Below are 13188 nucleotides of genomic sequence, written 5' to 3'. Positions count from 1 at the left end.
GGTTGACCTTGTAGATGTGGTGGTCGATAGCATTTCAAGTGGGTGTACTGGCGTAACTGTGCAGAGCTCCTACTGTGTGCCTGGTACCAACTCCTTTAATTCTTAGAGCAACTTTAGAGATCTGTAATACTGTCCTCATTTTAGAGATGAGTAAATCTAGGCTCAGAGGTCATGCAACATCTCCAAAGCAGATGGGTTCATACTGTGTTCTAAACTGGGTTGATCTGATTCTTTGGATGCCTGTGCATACATGTGTGCCAGTGCACATGTAAGTGTGTCCACATGGAGGTCAACGTCAGATGATGTTCCTCAGGAGCCATCCATCTTGTTTTTTGAGACAGGGTTTCTCACTGATCTGGGGCTTGTCAGTTAGGCAAGGTCCCTGGGATTCGCCTGTCTATACCTCCTCAGCCCGGGATTCTGGATGATTACTAGTATGCACAGCTTTGTATGTGGGTTCTGGAGCTTGAACCCAGGTCCTCACATTGCATAGCAAGCACTTGATGGACTGAGCCATCTCCCCAGCCCCTTGGGTTAATCTGATTTTGTGTGTGTATCAACTCATCTCATGACTTCTTGTGAGCTTTGCAGTGCTTCCCACTGAGCCTTTGTCATTGTCTCAACAGACTCAACAAAATGAAACCAGGAGGCTTTTGGCCACATCTTGCGCTGCTTGGGGTCTCCCTGCCAGCTGTACTGGGATGGATGGACCAAGGAACCGGCAGAAACCAGAATGTGGTTCTGGGCAAGTCACAGGCAGAGGTACAGTCCAGGAACCGCCAACATGACATGTCAAACAGATTGCTTCTCAGTGTTGTAGTATTTGATTTTCCCTTCTTCCTATAGATCACTTAGACCACCCGCTGTGAGCATTAAAATTGTACTTCCTTTCTGTTAGAGGGCAAAAGAGGTAACAGGTGTTGATGTGGCCAGGAGGTATCTGCCACAGTATCTCTCAAATGCTGAAAACATACCCTCAAATCATGTTTAGCCTTCCACAGAGACCCTCCAAGGACTGACCTTTCTGTGTGTTTAATAAAACTCAGAGTGCAGACTAATTGATAAAATACACCCAGGTGAACTGATGAAGCATTTAGATGATAAAGCATGTTTTCAAAGAAGTGGACGCCTCTTCAGGTGTATAAAGAGAAGCAGGCTGAGAACGAACTGGCAAGTGGCAGTCCCGAGGGAGACAGCTTTAATGGACAGATAAGAGTGGTTAATGGCATGTTAGGTGTACATAAATGCTTCTAAAGTGCTTGGAAAACTTGTTCTCAGATACCTCCCCTGAGGGTCTGGACGTACTGCTAATTGCTTAGTGAACTTTGGTCTTAAGCATGGAAGAAGATTCATAACATGACCCTAACCCTGTTCAAGGTAGGGATCCTATGAATTTGAGATGGTCACATGGATTTGGGGTGCATATGGGATGCAGGCTTTCTGTAGACATGCATCACATAGACCTTGCTGAACCGTGCAAAGTGACTAACACCCCTCATTGAAACCACCTGGGACTTTTCTCTGTGCTTTGAGGAGCCTGGTCCTTATCAGGGCCTCTCCAGGCATCCTTTCATTGTCTTAACCTGATGCACACCCAGCTCTCTTTCTTTTAGCTGTGCCCCGTTCTAGGGAAGGAGAAATAAAAATTATCCAAAAAAGTCAACATTCCCAGGGAGTGGAGTGTCTGGTAGGATTAATGCGTTATTTGATTAAATGACATGGAGTTCTTTCATTATTACTTAATTGTCATGCCATCCCAAACCTTCAAGCCTTACTCTTTGGGGAGGTACGGAGGTAATTTAACGCACACTTTCCTGCTTAAGTTGGTGCCGCATGCTTTTGTCTCAAGCCGATGATTAAATAGAAACACTATCGCTCCTGTCTAAATCCATGCAGGACATACCTCAATGTTGTGTTGAAAGAGTCTGGTGGTGGCTGCAGACAGACTGGTGAGAACAGCATTTCCCACGTGGGAAGGGCTTAATCTTTATACTCAAGCCCCAAGGGAAACCATCACTTAAGTCCTATAGATATATCACTGAATATTTAATAGCAAACAGGCAAGCCTTACAGTCTTCTGAAGATGGGGGCTCATTGGCCCACAGTGCTGAATCACTTATTTCAATTAAGAGACAAGGCAATTAAGATTTGGATTTAGTGGAGTAAATGGAAGGTAAGTTAACATCACCTAGGGCCTCCTTATCTGAGCTGTTAACACCTCAGTACTTTGTATAGCGACACGAAGGAGCAGATGCTGCTCTCTGGGAGAAGGAGGGCTTCTCTGGGGTTGTTGCCCCCCCCCTTCCAGCTGTTGTCTCCGAAGTCCAGGCAGCAGTCCTTCTTCGTGCTTTTTAGCTGTAGCTTTGTTTTCTGCAGGGTTTTGAGTTCTACCCCAGGAGCCTCTGCTCATGATCAATGAGACGGTGATGTGAACGGGCGAGTGGATGGAAACTGGGGATGGCCTGGGTGAATGCTTAGTGACAAGGAGCAGAGCACTCACTGCAGTGGAGGTGCTGGCTGACCATGGTCCCACCTCTGCCTGCCCTGCCTATGCCCTTGTTCATGAGGGTCTTCCTGTGTGTATGTGTACAGGTGGCCTGGGCATGTGCTTGAGGAAGCCAGAGGAGGATGCTGGGTGTCTTCCTCTATGACTTTCCACTGTATTCCCTGGAGATGGGGTCTCTCTCCAAACCTGGAACTTCCTGTATTTCAACAAGGCTGTTTGACCAGCACACCCTATTGGGTCTCATACTCACACAGCAAGTGCATTTAACCGCTGGCCGTCTCCCTAGCCCACGCCATTCCTTCTTAACACGTGTCTCAATCTGCCCTTCCTCCAACCTAAGCTCTGGTTCTTTCTTTTTCTCCAGAACTTTCTTGGGCCACTTTTCATCACATGTGAACTTTCTTTTCTGAATTCTTGGTCCTTCTTTTATTTCTGACTTTTATATTTTTATGTTGCATATGGATGAAGCCTATTTTATCTTTTCCTCTTGGTGCCTTATTAATTTTATACATGAAACAGAGGCTCTGTGTTTTTAAGTCAATCAAGAACCATGCAATCACCTTGGTGCTTCCAAAATTCAGACTAGACCTCCTGGTGGGTAGCCTTCCTACCTGCATAGTAGATTTGATGGTGTGGGAAGGTGAACAGTGTCCCCTGCTGGCCAGGAGCAGCTCACAGTCCACCTGGCCTTCCATCTCATTAATATCAAGGTTCTCTTGAGGATCATGATTTCCTGGTAGTTTCTTCCCTGAATGGTAGCTATTAACATATTCATAATGCAAGTCCAAGCTATGCTAAAGTATTCTACTGGTTTCTTCAGATAGTCTTATTTTCTGGAAGACTCTAACACATAGTTTCCCAAGATTCTTAAATAAGTAAAAACAAAACCTTTTTCGTGCACATGTAGATGTATATACATATGTGTGAATGTTTGTGTATAGACTTGTGTGTATATGCACGTGTGTATCTAGGTACACTTGCCTGTGGAGGTCAGCGGTCAACATTGGGTGTACTCCTTCACTCTCCATCTGATTTTTAAGGCAGGGTCTTTCATTGGCCTGGCACTCACCAGTTGGCTACACTGACTGGCCATTGAGCCCCAGGGCTCCTCCTGTCTGACCCCCGGAGCTGGGACTGCAGCCACATTTGCTAGTTACCAGATGGATCAGGTTGCTGGGGGGTGGGGGGAATTGAGAGGGATGGACGACCTCTTTGATAAGAGCTGCCCAACTGTTTACATGGGTTCTGGGGATCCACACTTGGATCCTTGTGCTTTCACAGCAAGTACTTTACCAACTCAGCCATCTCCCCAGCCTCAACAAAACCTTTTAAAAAAAATTTTTATTGTTCTATGTAGGAGTGTTTTGCCCATATGTGGTAAGTGCACTCATGTTTTACAATGCCCTCAGAGGTCAGAAAAGGGTGTCAGATCTCCTAGAACGGAGTAATGGATGGTTGTTAGCTGCCATGTGGATGCTAGGAACTGAACCTGAGTCTTCTGCAAAAGTAGCCAGTGCTCTTAGCCTCTGAACCGTCTCTCTAGCCCCTGCAAAACCTTTTTTTTAAGGCACTAAAATTAAAATGTTTTCGTGTGTGTTTTCCTCCCAATAGCAGTGCTTCGCAACATACTGAAACTTTCCGAAGTACTTAGAAAACATTAATAAGGTTGGATTTGTCTTCAAAATTGTTATACTAATTACTTCACTGTCCTAAGGATAAAGGGTTAAATGATCAATGGTCACACACATATGTGTGTGCGTCTCTGTGTATGTGTGTGTGTGTATTTAAAGCAAGTATGAATTTTAGTTAATTACTGTTTTATGTATGAAGACTACACTTAAAATAGCTTCAAGGAGTTTACTGTTTTACAGATGTAGGTAAACAACTGGGGGAACGCCTATCTGATAAGAGTTGAAAGGTGGCTAATGCAATTACGGCTTTACAAGGAACAATTCTGGGGTGCAGTGTATTGAAATCCTGATATATCATATTACCCACCCCACCATGGCTGGGATAAACCGATTATCCCTAATCAGAAAATCTGAAATCCAGCATGACTCCACAAATACACAATCCCACACCTGACCTCACATGAAGGGTTACATTCGCAGTGCAGGCCTGCGGAAAATACCGTATAAAACTGCTGAAGGGCCTGCAGAGATAGCCCGGTGGTTAAGGGTACACATGGCTCTTGCAGAGGACCTGACCTCTGCCCTCAGAACTATCTGTAACTCCAGCTCCAGGGGATCCAACCCCTTTTTCTGGCCTCCGGTGGCACTTCACTCATGTGCCTACATACATACACGTAACTGAAAATAAAATAAACCTTGAAAATTTGCTACAGGTTATGTATATGTGAAACAAATGAATTTTTATACTTCGACTTGGGTTACATTCCTCAAACAGCTCATTACACAGCAAATATTCCCAAATCCTCCAAATTCCAAATGGGAACCGTTTTTGGTCCCAGGCATCTTTGATAAGGATTTTGTATGACAGGGAACTGAGAAACCAAGTGTGAAAACTCATGTGGTGCCAGCCCGCAGAGGTCTGTCCTGCTCCTCAGAGGTGGGTGTTTCTGGGAGTACCTGGGGAGCCCTGGGTTCTGAGTTCCAGCACAGTGTCTGACCTAATCCCTGGGCTCTGGGATGGAAAGGACAGCCTCTGCACACGCATATTTTATGTATTTGATGTAACTTTTTCCAAGGGCTGTGTTGTGTACTGAGTACTGAGTATAAAATTGTACCTGAGAGCTTGCAGACCAGAACTAGGCTTTAAAGTCAACCACACATTTTCAGTACTTGCAAACACTCTGAAAGGAAAGCCTCTGAGGGGCTAACATGTAGGGTAATGTTAGCTAGCTCCTTTCTACCGCCAGGGTTAGCCTCAGAAAGCACTGATCCTCCACTGTTTGGCCTGCTCCTTCTACAGGTGTGGTTATAGACATACACACCCAGTGGCCACACCTAGACCTCCCCCACCTGCTTCATGCTGTTGGCTTCCTATGTGCTGCCAGATTGGGTCTTCTAGAACACTTGAACTGCTAGGTTGGGTTTTTAATAGCTTCAAAACTCTTTCATTGGCTGTGTGTGGTGGCACACATCTTTAATCCCAGCATTTAGGAGGCAGAGGCAAATGGATCTCTGTGAGATCAAGGCCAGCTTGGACTACATAGGGAGTTCCACGCCAGTTGGGGCTGCAGGGAGACCCTGTCTGAAAAAAACTGAAGCAAATTTCATTGTTACGTATTTTACTACATTCACAGCGTTCCTCACCCTCTTAAGCAACATCATTCCTGGGATTCCCAGGGCAGTGCACTGATCACCTAGGGAGCGTTAGGGCTATCCTTTGATATATCTACTCTTTGCCCTGTCTGCGGGCATGGAGAAAACAATTCCCTCTTCTCTATGAAGAGTGAGGCTTGGCGGGCACCTATGCATCTCCTGTAGCACTGTGTGTGTATCGTGGGTATGACTGCTTTGTCATAGGCACTCACTGCCCCTCACTCCAGGCTTGGACTTGCTTTCAGAGATGCTGATGCTCAGGGCAAAGTTTCTTAATGAAGAATGGCTCTGAGATTATCAAATGCCCTCTTTTCTCTGAGGAACCATACTGCAGCTGTGGGATCCCCTGGGTCCCCAGAGCTTAGCTGTGGCTCTCTACTGATTACTCTGTGTGGATTATAGTGTCTCAGGTAAAATGAGGACAGGTACATGAATACAAGGCATGGTTGCCCATCTTCCTAGGTCTGTCTCCACTTGCAGAGTTAGTGTGGACCGTCCCCTGCCTCAGTGCCTCCTGGGCTTCCGTATATTTCAATGGCCCTGGGGTTTCATGGCAGGGAGATTGTGATACAGAAGGTCTTGCTTGGTCCCAAGTCTGCATTTCTCACAGTCTCCAGGTAACGGGGATATTTTCCTTTCCTGGAGCTGCTGGGCATAAAAGTCTAGAAACATTGCCACCTACTTCCTCCATGCCCACATGTGAGAATAGCCCCAGTTAGACTGACCCTGAGCAACACTGACTGGTTGGTCTGCAGTGATTTCACGTCCCCTGGGAGGTGATTCTCAGTGGCTGTTGTGATGGTTAGTGCTGTTAACTTGACAGAATCTAGAATCGCTTGAGAAACAGGCCTCTGGGCATCCTGTTGAGGAGTTTATCTTAATTACACTGAATTGACAACCCGTCTTAAGTGTGGGCAAGTTCATTCCCCAGGCAGGGTCCTGGACTGTGTAAGTAGGGAACACAAGCCAAGTGCTAGCATGCTTGCCTTTGTGGCTGGCTCCTGACTGGGGATGTAATGAAACCAGCAGCCTCAAGCTCCTGCCTTCACTGCCCCCATCCCTCCTCCATGGTGGACCCTCTCCCCCTTAAATTGCTTCTATCAGAGTACTTTTACCACAGCAACAGAATAAGAAACTGAGATGCTGAGGGTCTCGTGCCCCAGCCCCAGTATACCTACAGACCTGTCTCCCATCATGTGCACCTATTCATGCCCCAGCCCCCGATCTGTGCTCAGAACTAAGTCTGGGGACCACGAAGCCAGGCTGACGCTCCACTTAGGGTCTTGATTTCGCCTCACTCTTGGACAGGGCATACCCCTGCCCGTGTTCTTTGTGTTCGCTCATTCTCCACTCCCAGCGTGCCCATCCTCTCTGGGGGCAGAGTGTGTTCCCCTTCAGCATTTTGAGATCATGGTTGACAGCATTTTAATTGGTCCTAGAAGTCCTGTGACCCAGGAAAATGAGCATTTATGAGTTCACCAAAAGCCATTATTTTTCTTCCTCTTAATTTATGCATCTAACTATTTATGCCTCTGTGGCTAAATAGTCTTTGTTCCCCCAGGAAGCTCTGCACCCTTGTCACTAGGACATTAGGCCATGCACTGTAAATGGGACGGCGGTTTCCATTTTGGAGGGGAGTTGCAGCAGCAGCTCTGCCAAGTCCCAGTCATCAGTTTTGATTTATCCTCCATGACATTGAGCTTGTCCCTCCAGCCTCCCATTTGGAGAAATGAATGGTATGTTGATGCCAGGCCAGTTCTGACGAGTGCCCACCAGTGCTCTCTACTTCCCTGCCAAGGAAGTGTCACTGTTCTTCTGCCTCTGTTGTGGTCTTCGCCATGAAGCTCTTGGGCTTGTCACAGAAGTTACCCCCTGCCTCCCGAATGGATGGTATGGGACAAAGCTGGCTCTTGATTTGAGCAGGGAACACACTCAATACTCAAGGAAATTACAGTCCCTTCACCTCAGCTTTCCAGGGTGTGGTCAGATGCTTGAGGCGGTCTCTTGTGTGAGGAAGACATAGCACCAGGAACCCCATCTCTTTCGTCCTAACAAAATGCAGCCTTGGGATGGGGATGCAGCTCAGTTCATAGGGCGTGTGCTTGCCTTGCATGCAGGAGGTCCTGGGTTTGACCCCTTCTACCACAGAACCAAGTGTAGTGGGGCGGAGAGTGGCAGGATCAGGACTCCAGTGTTTCTTTCTTGAGAGTCTTGTATGTAGCCTGATTGACCGTGAAGTTAAGCTCCTCTGCTTCCTCTGTGCTGGGGTTAGAGGTGTGGACCACCATGTCCAGCATGACAGCTTGACTTGATGCTAGGCTTTGAGTTCTGCTGTCGTCTAAAAGTAGCTTCTTTTTAAAAAATATTTATCATTTTAATTTTATGTGTATGCGTGGATTGCCTGCATGTAGGTAAGTGCACCCGTGTCATGCAATGCCCACGGAGGACAGAAGAGGCTGTCGGATTCCCTGGAACTGGAGTTACGGACAGTTGTTAGCTCCCATGTGGGTGCTGGGATTCAAACCCTGGTCTTCTGCAAGAATAGTCAGTGTTCTTAACCACTGAGTCATTTCTCCAGCCCCAAGTAGGTTCTTATTTAAAGGAAACAGAACTCTTTTTCCTATTTATTTCCCTTTCTAGGCATTTTCTCTGGCATGTTAAAAACATGCTTGACATTTTTTTTACAGAATAAGTCTTTAGTTCTGTGGTTTTGATGATGCACCAGGCGGATAGACTTCCACATGGGCAAACCAGGCTGGCCTTGGACATGTGGCTATTCTCCTGCCTCTGGTACCATCATGTCTGGCTACTGAAGCCTCCTCCTTTTTCCCTGAATACAGGTCCTTGCCCACGCTAGGCAAGTGCTCTGTCACTGAGCTATGTCCCCATCTGTCAAGTGCCCCATGGTTCCTTTCTCTCCTCTGCTCTCCTGTTTGGTGATTACACCAGCTACTGTCCTCACATCAGCATGTAGTTGTGAAGAACAGGCTTCTCTGCCTCACGCATGATTTGGGATAGAGGTCTTTGTGTCTCAAAGCAGAACTTTGAGATTGACTTCTTATAGACCCCTCCTGGATGGGTCTGAGCCCTGGGCTGCCCTGACCACGTGGGACAAGCTCAGTAATCAACAGGTCTCTGAGCATCTAGCTATATTCTCCATCCTATACTGTGTTCAGCCAAGTAGTTAAGAGAACTGAGATTTGTGAATCCATCCCAAGAGCTTGAAGGACCACTGGGGTCTAGGGGAGGGAGTAATTGTCTGTTGCAGAATAGAGTCTCAGTTCACAGAGGGAATTAAACAACTATGTTAATGATCTTTTCTAACATAGAAAAAAATACAATGACTAAATTAAGTGCTCGACTTTAAAGAAAATTGGGTCTATTTATGGAGTAATAAAAGAGGAAGTAGCCAGTGCCTCCCACATCCTCTGCTCCTAGGGTAGGGCTTGTTCTCCTAAGCCAGACAGGGACCCTCCTCAGGTGACAGGTGGCTGAGGGCATATCTGCTGTTGAAGGTTGTCTTTGTCTGTGATTCAAGGGTGCAGAGCTGTTGCAAATACCTGGGGGTGAGGAGGGGAGAGTTGGAGGATGCTGGTATCTGAGTGTCATTCACATAGGATGGGCATGATGCTACCCATGGATATTCCAAATTTCAACATTCTCATCTTCTTTCCCCCCACCCCAAACCTTGTCTACCAGCTCTTTACCCCATCTGCCCTAAATCTGTGTCCTTTTTACTGGCTCAGTGACTCCCAGGTCCATTTAGGGGACTTGGAATGTCTACTCCGTCTACTCCTTATGGCTCGGCTCCAACTTGCTTAAAGCACCTCAGCACCTGCCACCCTGGCACAATTGGTTGTGGGCAGCTGCTTAATAATTTTTAGAGATGAAACATTTCTAGAGTCATGTGAGCTGGAACAAGACTGTCTGTGACCCATTATACATTTTAGATGTAAATATATATACGATTTAAAGGGACTGGAGAGATGGCTCAGCGGTTAAGAACACTGGTTGTTCTTGCAGAAGACCTGGGTTCAAATCCCAGCACCCACATGGCAGCTAACAACTGTCTATAACTCCAGTTCCAGGGTATCCAACAGCCTCTTCTGTCCTCCATGGGCATTGCACGACACAGGTGCACTTACATAAATGCAGGCAATACACGCATACATATAAAATAAAAATAATAAATATTTTTAAAAAGAAGTAAAGATGATCATGAAACATCTATAGGAATTTCTGTCCGTTCTTGGGCTGAGAGCTCACCATGGCATGTGGAGAGAAGACAAAGAATAAGCACTTTAAGAACTTACCTCTGCCTCAGGCTTGGTGAGCCTTTAAGTCAGTACTGAACGAACTTATAGTAGGTATGGGGTACACCAGGGCCATGCCTGCTGGGGGAGGAGGGAGAAGAGACTGGCTAAGTGGATAGCTGGGCCTGTTGTCTCACTAAACCATCAGGCATAGGTGACTGGGAACAGGATCACCTGGTAAGATTCTTGGGTTCAGGAGACACCATTCTCTGGAACTAACAGTGGGAGATCCAGGGGGCTGAGGGTGTGGAGTGATTGGCAGCCTGTCTCTCTTCTCCCTTCTGAGCCTGACCATCTTCCCTCTTCTCTCTGTCTTCTTCTTTGCCTGTCCTTTCTGCAATCTGGTCTTTCTATAAATCCAGGAGCCTGCCCCACTGTGTCATGGCTGCCCCACTGTGGCCTTCGCTCTGCTGGTACGTGAATGTCTTGCCCTGGGCTGTGGGCTATATTACTTCAGGTCTGGTCTGTGTGTCCAGATATCAGGGGTGAGAACCTCATGGACTCATCCTGAGGAAGCAATGACCTGGCCCAGCTACTGTGGTCTGTGTGCAGGTCCCCACCTGTGAGGTAGTGTTCAGGAGCTCTGAGGACATTATAGGTGCAAGGTGGGCAGCTCTGGTGGAGGGTGAGAGAGATCCTTGTAGGTAAAGAATGCTGGCGAGTCAGCCTCTGGCCGGTGAGAAAACACTGGGAGACGTGAGCTGAGCTTTTCTGAGGACTGGTGCTCTGCAGTGAGCTGTCCATCCTGTCCTTCACTGTTGACACGGCCCCTCTTCCTGATGCCTGTGTTCCAGCTTCCAAGGCGTGTGCTAGGGTTTGAATGTGTTCCCCCAGGAGCAAGTGCTGGAAACTTCAACCCTAATGTAACAGTGTAGGAAATAGGACTTAACAGGAAGCGTTTAGGTCCTGGGGCTCCAGTCTTAGGATTGTGAAAGCCCTGAAGCTGCGAGTTGGACTCTCGCTCTTCAGCGCCTGCCTCTGCCTTCCACTCTAGGACGATGCAATAAGAAGGTCCTCCCCGCCCCCCCTCCAAATTTGAGCCTTTCAACCTCCAGAACTGGGAGCCAAGACGATGCTTCTTGTTTCAAGTCACGCAGTGTCTTAGTTTGCTCCTCCGTGGCTGTGAGAAGACACTAAGCAAAAGCAACTTGTGGGAGGAAAGGGTTGATTTCTGCTCACAGGTGACCGTGCATCCCTGAGGCAAACCAAGCTGGAACCTGGAGGCAGGAACTGAAGCAGAAATCACAGAGGACCACTGCCTATTGGCTTGTCCCCCTGGCTTGCCCAGCCACTTTCCTTACACAGAGCAGACCTACCTGCCTACGGGTGGCACCGCCCACAGTGGGCTGTGCTCTCCTACTTGTCACCCAATCAGAAAATGCCTCACAGGCCAGTCTGATGGAAAGAATCCCTCCACTGAGTTTCCCTCTTCGCAGGTGACTCTAGTTTGTGTCAAACTGACAAACTTAACCAGCGCACCCAGTCACAGATCTTCCATTACAACAAAGCAAAATGGATTAAGATCGCTTGTACCCACACTCGTTCATCGAGTAGACTAAAAGGGAGCAAGCTTTGGGGTTCAGTGTGTGTGTGATCAAGAGTCACACATCTTGGGCCTTCAGGGAAAACCTCAGAGTAGCCGCTTTGAAATGTAATTGGAATTGTTTTGGGGAAGAGAAGGCCATTGTACGTGTGTGTGTGTGTGTGGGGGGGGTGTGGGTGTGGGTGTGGGTGTGACAACCACATACAACTTGAAGAGTCCGCCACCCTGCAGAGTCCAGCAGCACTGTGGTGACTGAGCTGGTGTGGGGTAATCAGGCCTATCATCAGGGAAGATGAGACAGCGATGGGATGAATCTCCCTGGCTCTAAGACTCAGCTGTGCTCCCAGTGAGGTACATGGTTTGTGCTGTGATGTCTAGGTCTGGAGCCAAGAATTTGAGAAAGCAGAGAAGCAGAGGTGTCTTCAGGGTAGGGTAATGGAGGTGTGGCCTCGAGCTCAGGGCCCGGTGACTCCTCATCTCTTACAGAGGGGGAGGGGAGTAAATCAGAATGTCATTCTGATTCCTAAACATTCCTTCAATTCCAGAGCTGCTCAGAATAGCAAAGCTCTGGGTGTGGAGTCCCTGACTGTCTTCTCAGGAAGAGTAGCTGGAGTCTGTTAACGTTGAACCTAACTACACGTTAGGCACTGAAACTGCAGGGCGGTATGAGCTGTTGGATCAGCCTCTGTGGCGGTGGATAGAACAGGGTTTGCCCCTGGCTTTCTGACTGCCCAGCTTGCAGCATGTATTTCTGGTGCTAAGAAAAGATCATCTGATGACACTGAGCCTTAAAGCCAGAGAAGGCACCTTGCCCCTTGGAGGCAGCAGAGATGCAGGTAACCTTCTGGGGTCAGCCTGGGCTTAGCCTCTTCACCTTCCCCGCGGGGAGGAGCAAGCTCAGCCGCTATTTACCCTCCTCTCTCTAACATTCACACACCTTGGTCCTCTCCCATCAAGGGGAAGGTAGCTACTAGGCAGCTATTAAAACCCTGCGCATGAACCTCCACTTGGCTCTTTGTACTTTTTCAAGGCTACACATGGAGACCTGGCAGTTTCTGTGCTCACGTAGAGTGCCACTTGGCCTGACCTGGCCTAGCCACTGCTGTGTCTGTGTAGAGAAGGTGTCCCTCAGAGCTGGTGCCTTCTTTGCACAGACAGCAGTGGTGTGCAGTGGTCTGATTCTGTTTTAAAGATCTGGCCTTGGGAAGTCCTTGAAGGTTGACTATGGCATCTCTGGGGGCCTTCGCCTCAGGGAAGGAGGACTCCCAGCACCATCAGCCAAGCTGCTGACTCTCAGATAAAGGTATCAGGCTCCGGACCTGCCTGTGGGAGAGTGCTGGTGTTGACTGCCTTTTCCATGGGCTACTACAGAAAGGAAAAATGTGTTGAGATAAGTCAGGGCCAAGGTTGGTGCTCCTGTGTGTGGAGAAACCCCTGTGTGGGCTAGCCTTTACATGGGGGACCCTCTGTACAGATTACTCCTTTCAGGGGCTGGCGGGGGGGGGATACTCCTGCTTTGGGAAGTCCTTGAGTGGGGGAGTT

The 13188-nt window shown here is 47.9% G+C and overlaps 1 protein-coding gene across 3 annotated transcripts in view; it reads left to right on the top strand.

Moving 5' to 3' along the window:
- The first annotated feature begins 636 nt into the window (after positions 1 to 636).
- The window catches only part of Fstl4 (follistatin like 4), a 458219-nt gene continuing 445667 nt past the window's right edge, over positions 637 to 13188 (top strand). For 2 of the 3 annotated variants that reach the window (XM_029554198.1, XM_029554197.1), the window contains exon 1: positions 637 to 762. In XM_029554198.1, coding sequence (XP_029410058.1) covers positions 637 to 762 — 126 coding nt within the window. Of the gene's footprint in view, positions 763 to 12353; positions 12483 to 13188 lie in introns of those variants that run through there. The other variant, XM_029554200.1, reaches the window with a different exon arrangement.

This window comes from Nannospalax galili, unplaced genomic scaffold (assembly GCF_000622305.1).
Source record: "Nannospalax galili isolate Female #2095 unplaced genomic scaffold, S.galili_v1.0 scaffold424, whole genome shotgun sequence".
Lineage (NCBI taxonomy): Eukaryota > Metazoa > Chordata > Mammalia > Rodentia > Spalacidae > Nannospalax > Nannospalax galili.
This window is presented reverse-complemented; position numbering and strand designations above follow the sequence as displayed.